At 37.6% G+C, this 11494-nt stretch overlaps 2 protein-coding genes and 1 pseudogene across 3 annotated transcripts; all 3 read left to right on the top strand.

Moving 5' to 3' along the window:
• Positions 1–293: 293 nt before the first annotated feature.
• Positions 294–869, top strand: LOC144448104 (uncharacterized). Its single transcript, XM_078138258.1, has one exon. It carries the CDS (start codon positions 294–296, stop codon positions 867–869), a length of 576 nt encoding a protein of 191 aa, XP_077994384.1.
• A 2160-nt stretch (positions 870–3029) lies between these two features.
• LOC144448105 (D-beta-hydroxybutyrate dehydrogenase, mitochondrial-like) lies at positions 3030–7856 on the top strand. Its single transcript, XM_078138259.1, has 5 exons — positions 3030–3306; positions 5095–5307; positions 6150–6332; positions 6756–6893; positions 7297–7856. Exons 1-5 carry the CDS (start codon positions 3030–3032, stop codon positions 7650–7652), a joined length of 1167 nt encoding a protein of 388 aa, XP_077994385.1. The 3' UTR covers positions 7653–7856.
• A 930-nt stretch (positions 7857–8786) lies between these two features.
• LOC144448106 (soma ferritin pseudogene) lies at positions 8787–11160 on the top strand (annotated as a pseudogene). The gene is made up of 3 exons (XR_013482080.1): positions 8787–8987; positions 10169–10438; positions 11017–11160. The product of XR_013482080.1 is annotated as a soma ferritin pseudogene (transcript).
• The last annotated feature ends 334 nt before the right edge of the window (positions 11161–11494 follow it).

An 11494-nucleotide genomic window follows, 5' to 3' on the forward strand; every position in this document is an offset into this window, starting at 1 on the left:
CCACATACATGCGGCAAATCAACAAGCTAAACATGTTAACGGTGGGACAAGTTTTCGCGGGGATCGGCGCTGTATTATTGGGGCTTTGGGTTGCAAGTTATGCTTTCTCCATCGACCAGCCGAAGGCCAACATCATGTGTATGATGCAGCACTGCTCTAGTGAATCAATCCAATGTATAACGGACTCGAATTGTCGGGGCGCATTGATGTGCTTGACAAGATGCGGTTCCGATCAGGTCTGCACAATAAGTTGTCTAGATACATACGCTAATGACGTCTTCGATCAATTTGCAATGTGTGTCATTACTGAGCGCAAGTGTGTTGTCATACAACCACCAAGCCCACCGTTCACGTGCACCAAACCCGATAATACAGAGGCCCGATTTAATCTATCACAGCTACAAGGAAACTGGTACATCGTTAGAGGTTTGAACCCTGTTTACGATTGTTATGCTTGTCAGTACTGTCAGTTTACACCGAACACAAATCCAGACGAGAGTGGGACATACGTGGCGCAAGTAGACTATCTTGTAACGACTCTAACGGGGGATGTCCGTCCAAGAACTGTACACCAATTTGTCTCACAACCTAATCCGCAGAATCCTGGCATTCTATTCTTCAACTACACGGACACCGGTATAATACACAACGAAGAATGGCGAGTTCTGGCCTTCGACGACAAAGATGCATATGCTCTGATTTACTACTGCGGACAAGCAAACGCCTATCACTACGAAGGGGTCCTCCTGTATTCACGAAAAACCAAGGTATCAGAAAATGTTCTCAAGAAGGTTGGGCAAGCGGCGAAGTCGAATGGCTATGATTTCAACAAATTTTGCACTGCTCCAACTGACAATTGTCCATACTGATAATATGTTCAGGGTGATCAATAGTTCAATGTACTGATAAAAAAAACATAAATTCTTTTACTTAGGCCTCAGACCCCCTCCCCTTCTAACTAAACTGGCCAAATTTGAAAAATGTTTGTTTCCAATAACGTGACTCTTTAGAAAATAGGGTAGGTAGGTCGTGATTTTATTTTTATTCTATATTTTAATTTTTTTTTCATTACTTAGACCCAAAGACAGGGTAATTTGTTTGTCATATAGTACTTCCATAACAGTTGATAAAGGTGTAAAAGAACTACATGTATGTGATTCAGAAGTAGACAAGCATCGTTTCTCTCTGGAATGTGATATTTAAAAACGTAAACCAAAGATACTTAGGCAAGAAAATCTACAGGGAAATAGAAGTAAATCGTCACAATTTTACCTTTTTGCATGTACAAAATGTTTATGGGTCGGCGATTATCAGAGGGTTATCAGAAACACACTATTTTTTTTTATTTGGTCTAAGCGTTTTACTCAGATGAAAACACATATTGGAAAATCTCATGAAATACATCTCAAGGTAAAGTCCACATAAGAAAAAAATGTGTTTCAGATAAAATGGCATATTATTTTATATTTTTTATTGTTTTTATTTTTGCCAAAAGGCAAACAAAATGTCTGTCAGAGTATCCCTTCTCAGTGTTCGAGTTTGATGAATATGTACAGAAATCACTGGGGAAAGAAAACAGACACACGTGAAGATCAAGAAGACATATAATTTCTTATCTTTTTGTTTTAAATGTTAAACAAAATGTTTATCACTCTAAAGATTTTGACGCTTCGGACGCGTCAACAGTGTTCTGGTTTATAAGATTTTGAACATATGTTATGCGTTCAAAATAAAAACACTGTGTTCTAAATCTGAACACACGCGTTCTAGTATTTATATTGAACACATATACTGCGTTCAAAATCTGTTACAATTAAGTGTTCAGAAACTGAACACATCACTTTTTAAAGAAATTAGGGTCGGTCGGGTGATCGGAAACCCACATTTTTTTATTTGGTCTAATCACACAAATATCCTTATTCTGTACCTACATTTGTTTTTTTTCAATAAAAACACATCCATATTTTGAAGTTGTAAAGTTTTAATAAAGTCAATAAATTGTGAATAAATGTGAAGATTTCAAATAACCCAAATATGGTGTTTGTATATTTAGAATTCGCGGACTCGGAATAACGAACACAAATAGGAACTGCTCAATTTCAGGAATTTGGGAAGGAAAATGGCCCAAATAGGGAACTTGCAGTCCAGACTGAGCATGCTCAGACACAAAGGACTATTAATCTCAAGCTGAACAAAGATACCCATGATATCCGAAGCACTCGGTATGACCAGGAAAACAGTTGAAACAGACCAAAACGCATCACATATATGTGTCAGTGCAGTTCAACATCCAGTGTGACATAGTTTGTGCTGGAGAGGGCGCTCATGGCTCTGGAATATCAACAGTACACGGAAAAGGGAATTCTTAAAAGGCCAGGGTTTCATTCACAAGTTCTTACATTAGTATATCAATGGGGCCCCGTGGATTACATAAGATTATCCTTTTGTGTAGGAAAAAAATGTTTCTATAGCTCTGTGGTATACGTCCGTGTTATGCGTGCGTGGCTAAGTTACCCAAGAGGAGTACAGATACATCCGACACCCCTATCTGACTAGTCTAGTTCCGTATACGGTATCGTTATGATTTATACCTTCACTCACAGTATGTAGTGTAGTCAAAGTTGTTGCGCTAGAAGTCCTGAGATGCAGTTTAAAATTCATCCACATCCATCCACCCACAGTCACTTGTTAATCAATCACAAATTCTCACCAATAATTTAAAGTTAGTGTTTATTGGGGCAGTTTATGTAATGTTCAAATATGGTATATTTGTCAGCTCAGGATGCTATATATACACTGATTACGTCACTATAGCAGCTGGGGCTCAGGACTGATTAGATGAGCAACTTTCTGTGCTGATCGAAGGGACTTGACCAGACTGTGTTTACCCTCAGACCACGTCTGAGGGTTACCACAGCTGACATCCAAACTACTGCTGGCTGACGCGATGTCGGCCAAAGGTCATAGTTCATTTCACCACGTCCTCGAGAATAGTTATCGGCGTGATCGTTGTGACTGTATGTGCCAGTATGTTCAAATATGGAAATTATGAACTCCTGTTTTTGGTGGAAGTGAGTACTTTCCTTGGTTTTGTTGCCTACCAACATTTTGAGAAGCAACTGAAGGTGTCACCCTCAACGTTGGTCGGGTCGATTTTACTGGGACTTCCACTATGTCAGGACATTATCGGTGGTTTCATTGGAGCTCTTTTGTTCGCAGTACTATGTATTGTCACGTATCACAGTTTCTTATCTAGTCCACTGACCGATGAACTAGAGGTGAACCAGAGAACAGTTTTAATAACAGGTAGGTTTTTTAAAAAAAAATCTAGACAATAATTTGGTCACATATGGGGATCGGTGGATGTCTTCAAGGCATCCATGCAGTGACGAGAAAATTACAGGTGGCAGGTAGATTCTCCATGCATGTATAAGTTATAACCACTGTGCAGTCCCTCTAACCATGGAAGTGGGCTATACTCCTATGACCCTACCACAGACCCAACACGTGTAGGGTCTATCACTGTTGGTCTATGCTCTAACATAATCTATTACGTATACCTTCCATGATAGCAGGAGTTTTACACAGCTACATACATGCTTCAAAGTGATACCAAGACGATTGACTAGTCGCCATATTCATGTACAGTCCCATTACCTTCCGTGATAGTGTTACGATCCAGAAATATATCATATTCGGAATTTTGGCATGTTTTACCTAAATTAACGTAAAATTCACATTTATACTACTTACTCACAGACAGGAGCTAACAACAGCATAATCAAATAATATGTTGAGTTATCTACTAATCCTGTACCGATTACATTTATCTCTAGTAGCTAACAAATATCAAGTGTTTTGATCAAGCATGTAAAATACATGTAAAATTCTTGTAAACAAGATAACTTGCAGAATCGTTTACGTTCTGTCGATCAACCAACAACCACCATACTTATAGACACTGAAACGTTATACTAAGCAACCCCAGAACGTACTAATAACAACAGTTTTATACAGGTACAGACATGCTTCAAAGTGATAACAAGACTAGTCGCCATATTTATAAACACCTGATAAAGATAGCAGGCACTCAATACAAATATATGTATAATAGAGGCTTTGTACATGCACAGTAAAATTAGTTATTGATTAAAAGCTCCTTAGCGTCACGGTGTGGTAGGGTGAATTTTCTGCCATGACCCTTTGCACAGGCCACAGACCACAGGCACTCGACTCGGAATCGATGTGTATGATTTTTTTTATAGTGAATAAGAGATTGGTTCGAGTGCCTGTGCCACAGACACATAAAAAAATGTATAAAACAAATTCAATGAAACTATTATTTATTATTATTAATAATAATAATAATTATAAATGATAATTTTTATATACAGGTTGATTAAAATGACTGTTGCAAGGCTTGTATGATTAACAGCTAAGCAAAGTTACTTCGTATAATAAAGTGTCTGACGGTCTCACTGACTGATGTAGATCTCTGTAATATAGCAATTTCACTAGTTGTTTTTGAACAGTGAAATTGGGCCACGGTTTCAATGCTTGAACGTAGTTGTAGCATTTAGACAGGATTTATCTTCACAGGCAAGAGTTGTAAATTCTGTCGAGCAAAATCTGGGCACGTGTAAACAAGTCTATAATAGTAATATCTGTATGTGTAATTATATATTGTTACACAGACATTTATCTTTTCTTTGTCTGTAGCAATAATGTAGAAGTCAGAATTGACAAAGCCGTCTACTAGTAGAGCCCCCCCCTTCCCCCGAGACATGTTTATCTGGCACATGATATGGCTTTTGCGCGAATGACGTCATAGCCGGGCCAAGTTCAACGTAGTGTATAAAGGCTATACTCGTCGTTTTGAATCTGAAGATCTCCTTCTCCACAACAAGAGATAGAAGAAGGAGAGAAGCAGATCTTCTGGTGTAAAGCAACAGATAGCCTTGAAACTATATCTCTGGGATCTGGGCTATCAACTAGTAATATTTATTTTTTCTGGCGTATGGTATTACAGGCAAAACAAAACAAAATGAGACGATTTTAATACACTGTGTAATATTTGAACTACTTTGATTCTAGGTTGTGACACTGGGTTTGGATATGAAACTGTCAAGTATCTGGACAAGCTAGGATTGAGAGTATTTGCTGGTTGTCTGGAGAAAGGTGGGACTGGTGAAAGGAATCTTCAGGCTATATGTTCTGAAAGAGTGACAACTTTACAGTTAGATATCACGAGTGATGAACAAGTTGAGAACGCCGTACAACTGGTGAGGTCCAGTGTAGGGGAGAACGGTAAGTAGTAAGCACTTTACAGTGGACCAATGGATAAAAACGGGCATTCATTTTGGATTGAGCAAGCATGCCTTTTTACTTAAAAAGGGTAAGGTGAACAACCTAGCCCAAGTCCGTGCTTGCAACTCTCCCAATCTCACAAGGCAGAGTACAATCTTTCTGCTGACACAATTTCACCGGTACCTCAGTTTAGAAGCACCGCCATAAAGAGGTTAGTGGTTTTAAGACAATTAGCTCTCCTTAATAAATATATTTTCGAGGGAAATCAAAATCACCAAGTCGACAAAAAAGAAACGATATTATTGTACTGTTCAAAGTCGACAGTGTGCAATGTAAACACAAACTCTGTATAGAACTATATAGTCTGATTTGAAAGATATCATGTAATGTTTTTCTCCTCACATTTTGTTTGTTTGTGTCCAAGTTGCTAATCTCGTTTTTGCATGTTGACGAGCGTTGCTTAGCTAGGCCTGTGCGTCACTTCCGCCTGAGTCGGATTGATGCAACTCCTTACTGTTATTGAAAATGAACAAAACGAACACATTTGATCTCGTTTAACATCAAATTTATTATTGAAATACGTTACTTCACAAGTTAATAAAGAAGTAACTACACTCTATCCTACTGGACTTGTTGTTATTTTAAAATGGCAACCGGTTGCTTTTGAAAACAAAGAAGAAGCAAGTCCAGTAGGATAGATTATTATATATAATAATTTCTCCGTTATTAACTTCATACCTGGATTATTGAGAACATTCATAGACGTTAAATACTTCACAAGGTATCATTTCTCTTTAATGTTATCCACGGTTTTGTCACCGTCCTCTATGAATACTCTACAGGTTTATGGGGATTGGTAAATAATGCCGGGGTGACGTCACTCGGTGCCATAGAACTATTACCAATGGAAACGTTTGATAAAATCTACCAAGTCAACTTGCTGGGTACTATAAGAGTGACGAAGGCGTTCCTGTCATTGGTCAGGAGGGCCAAAGGAAGAATTGTGAACATCTCCAGTACATTAGGTAAGGAACGGTGTGGGATGCGTATGTTTGAGTCCATTTTTGCGTCGTCGACTTTCTACACTGTGGTTGTCCACACTGCAACTTCGAAATAAAATGACAAGTGTTTGTGATGACGATGGTGATGATGAAGCAGCATTTTGAGTTGTGGACGAAGGTCCTAAACGGTGTAAGTAGCAAGTTTAGTCGTCGTCATCGGCGGCGACGACTTCTATTGCAATTTTCAGTTGTCAAATGTTTCAAACGACTTTCTAGATGATGATGATGATGATGATGATGATGATGATGATGATGATGGTGATGGATGATGATGATGATGATGATGATGATGATGATGATGCATATTATTGTTATTCATTAGTTGACTGGTCCTATAGAGGATGTTGTGCTACGAACACCTACACTTAGTCTATTATTTCTTCACAGGATCAATTCCAGTCTCACCATGTTCAGCATACTGTATATCTAAGGCAGGTGTAGAGATGTTTTCTGATGTATTACGACAAGAAATGCTTGACTGGGATGTCAAGGTATCTGTTATACAGCCTGCAGGATTTCAAACGCGTAAGTCACTAGAGTCTTTTCAATTTAATTACTGTTACTAAATTACAAATGGTTTATATTATAAAATAGTAAATTCAGTAACTTACTCAAATTTGAAATATTGTAAAGCCCTGCTGCACGTATTTGGCCTTTTTTCTTTGGTATTTCCTGCTAGAGTTTATAGGAAGACCACCGGTGCTGATTGTCACGAATACATTAATCTCGCTGTCTTGATAAATACAATTTAGTGTAATTTTCAGAAGATGTACAGTTTTATTCCAATCGCAAATCCACAGCAACCATAATAATGGCCACAAGAATTCAGAATGCTATTTTTTCTATTCTATACCATTAAATTTCAGGACAGTTACTTGCACTACGCTAACATTGTCATCATTTTTTCATCACCTCTTTCTTTCAACAGAAATCCTTTCAAAGGCAAGACAAGAGGCAGCTTTTCATCATATGATGCAGAATGTGAGTCCAGACGTCAAAGAAGATTATGATATCGAACAGTTCAAGACTGAATTTACAAAGGTGTTGGAGAATGACGAAGTCTTTCAAAGTATGGTATCAACAGACATTACACCGATACCAAGAACTGTAGCCAAAGCACTTCTCTCAGTGACTCCACAAACTCGCTATCCTGTGGGAACAGGGGCACGCATACTTGCATTGGTAGGGCACTGTGTACCTTCCATTGTAACGGACGGACGATGGTCAATGGCGATGCCCGATTATCTGATCATTAAGCCCAAAAAGAAAGAAGTTCAAGCGTAAACCGTATTATCCTGCCACATATTTTCGAACAATTGTTATGGAATTTGTGTAACTTTCCATGACAACATAAATTAGAACAGCCAAAACCTTATTTAAAAATTATAATCTAGAGAGAAAAAATGAACATATTTATCAGAGAAGTGACCATGTTCATGAAAAATGACTAGATTTATCAAAAGGTGACCATGATTTATCAAAAAGTGACCATGATGTATCAAAAATGACCAGATTTACAACGTACATGATAAGAATAAAACAAATGGCGTCACCATAAACGTATTTTTTTTACGTATTCTAGAAAAAAAATCGCAAAACTTCTGAAGTCTCGACAGACTGAGTAGTGGATGCGGAAACTGACATCAACTTGAAAAGACAATATAAAACTGTTCTTCCAATCTGAGCGAGACCAATACACAGAGACCATATATATGTAACACAGAGACCATATGGAAAACAAGGGAAAAACATAACTACCTAAAAAGACACTTCCACATGAAAAAAAAAATCGACATTTTTTTACCTACCCCACTTATTCTCAAATTGAGCGAAATCGGAGCGCACAATTGTCTTAGGCCTAATGAGGGAAACTACGTCGCATTATTAATATTAATTGAATTATTCCTGTAATTAAAGATTCATTGTTTATATTGAGAGTTCAATGATCGTCAGATACGTATGTCCAATGCGTTTTGTGAATCGTACAACACCATACGGCAAGAGGGAGAGAGAGAGAGAGAGAGAGAGAGAGAGAGAGAGAGAGAGAGAGAGAGAGAGAGAGATGGTACATTTCTGTGTTTACGAACGTACATGTAGGTGGACGCTCGGTAAACGGAACAGCGACAATAATCTTATTACGTAATTCATGGAGGTCATCTGTTGAATGTAGCAAATACATAATTTGTTTCGGAATAAGAATTTTAAATAAAACGTAATAATCGTTCAAAGTGGGAAAAGTCGGATTACAATGGTAACTACTTCCATAAATTTCTGGTCTTGAAAGGAGAAATAAAATGTGCAACTGAATACGAAGGGGGGGGGGGTGAATGCAGGATTTAACAGCTGACTCACAGCAGCAGCACATGTTTCGCCAGGGTAGTCACGTGAGTGTTGTATGTAGTACAGTGGCGACATCTTTGTACAGTGGTACAGCGGCAAGTATATCCACAATTTCAGCCCCTTTATACCAGTCTGCACATCACCCACCTTTTCTTCTAACTCAAAATTGTTGTGAAAATGACTTCTCAGTGTCGGCATAACTTCCAGGCGGAATGTGAAGCAGGGATTAATAAACATGTGAACATGGAGTTGTACGCATCGTATGTCTACCAGTGTATGGTGAGTACTTCACTGTTAATTAACCTGGCCTTGAACCATTCGACACATCGCGTTTTTCGGTAAATACTGGAGATGTAGACCCAAACTATCTTCGCTATAAATAAGATATGAAAGTACGCGTATATCGTATACTTACACAGATATGCACTTGTTTCCACGAGATGATATGTTTTAGAATATAATACACTATTTAGAGCCAGTCAACTTATGTAATACATTCTTGTGTAGGGAGTGGTTACATAAATGCCAACCATGGAAGTATAATACACCCACAGGCCAACCAATGACTGGACCTTGAGTAGTTTACAACAACAAGCTCAAAGTTAAACCATAGACCCTACACTTGTACACTTCAGCTTTATGCAAAGTCAATGACCTTGTCCAATCTCAATTACATATTTGAAGTAGAAATACAAGAATATTTAGACATCAATGAATCTGGGCTTGAAATTAACTTTTTTCTTTGGTAGTCCGAATCCGGGGTCCTAGTGGGCTACCAATATCAGAAATTGGTAGCCCAGTATTGTGACCTGTAGTCCCATATGTCTGAACTGAAAACAGATTTCCTCTATTGGATTTGTGCACTAGTCATTGAACTGCTTTGCGGCTGCTGCGTGAGCTGTACTACATGTATACAAATAATAAACAACTTAAAGTAAAAAATTATGTTGATATTTATTTGGTAAGGATTTAATTTTGATGCCTCGGCGGGAAATTCTTGTTCGGTGAAATGTTATTGAATTAGTGATATGATAATAAGGCCTAAAAAGTGAATTTTGATAAAATGATTTAAACCCAAACTTTTTCAATAGATTTGGCTAATATTAGGTCAGAATGTTCCTTAGGATGTGATTAAACATAAGAATACAAGATAATCCCATTATTGATATATATATACATATATATATATATATATATATATATATATATATATATATATATATATATATATATGAGTGAAAATATGGTTTTGTTCAAAAGAGTAAAACAGAGTAAAGTCTTTGGCAAATTACAATCTCACATATTCTGTGGGACTGGGTACATTACCAGGCAAGATGATCTTATCAGCTCTATATGCAAATAAGTTGTAAAATATGACAAACCACAGTCACTGTGGACAGACATATTTTTTTCGTCTATGAATCTGATGATGTTTCATACTTTGTTTCTATAACTTTCAGGCCTTTTATTTTGACCGTGATGATATTGCTTTGCCTGGTGTTCACAAGTACTTGATGAAATCATCAAAAGAAAAGCGTAGCTGTGCAGAGAAACTAATGGAGTATCAGAATCTTCGAGGTGGACGAATTGTCCTACAGGAAGTTGTCAAGCCAGATTGGACAGATGGAACAGCATTAGTTGCTATGGAGAACATCCTGGCTGTGGAGAAACAGGTCAACCAAGGCCTACTAGACCTCCACAAAGTAGCATCAACCAATGGTGATTCTCAGGTAAAATACAAGTTATATATTCTCTAGATGTTAGTGACCAATCAGTGAATCCTTAATTGTCTGTGGATGGTTGCCAAACTTACAAATCGCTGGGAGCAATTTCCAGCACACAAAAAAATATGAAAAATGTTTTAAAAAAAAAAAAAAAAAAAATTCAAACCGTTAATATGACATGCAGAAATATGTGAACAAGTGTAGCAGAGTCAGTGACTTGCATATCCAGGCACTTGACTTGGTAACTGGTATGTGGAATACTAGATTCATTCTGCATAATACAAAGAATACATTACACGGCAGCCTGAGAGTTTGTTTTCACATAGTTATTTGTTTGGGGACTTGGTATAGGTTTAGCTTTGTGCTAGGGGCACATTTGTGGTTCAAATCTTGTCCAAGGATTAATATAAAGTCATACAGAAACAAAGTGCAGCAGCGAACTGTCAACCTACAAGTTTACATGTCAGCTACTCCTAACCATTTGACTGTCGTGACTTCACTAAGACCATAGCTTAATATGTGGCAATCATAAGGAATTCCTCATAACACTGCCAATCTAACTGGTTTCTTTTGTTTCATTTCAGATGTGTCACTTCCTACAAAATGAATTCTTAGATGGACAAGTTAAGAGAATGAAAGAGATAGCTGACCACATTGCCAATCTCAAACGTGTTGGAACTGGACTTGGTGAATATGTTTTTGACAAGGAGACCTTACATGGCGAGTGATATTGCTTTACCTTCAACACACTAAGTATCTCACACGTATTTGGACTGGGATTGTTGAAGATATTCTGATAAGGATTCAAAGATTCTGCACTTCACATGATATCTATCCATAATCTAAAAAAATATGTTGGAGCTCAGCTGAGTTTAGTGATATGTATTTGCAAAGGAGACCCTGCAGGATGCATATGAGGACAAAGTGACATTGCTTTACCTTCAACTAAAGACACTTCTAGTACTATCTTGAACCTAATTTGGATTGTTGAAGATATTTGGATATAAGGAAGACCTTCACTTTACATGATGTCTCCTTGGCCACTTCTGAACACATTCCAAA

This window comes from Glandiceps talaboti, chromosome 17 (assembly GCF_964340395.1).
Source record: "Glandiceps talaboti chromosome 17, keGlaTala1.1, whole genome shotgun sequence".
Lineage (NCBI taxonomy): Eukaryota > Metazoa > Hemichordata > Enteropneusta > Spengelidae > Glandiceps > Glandiceps talaboti.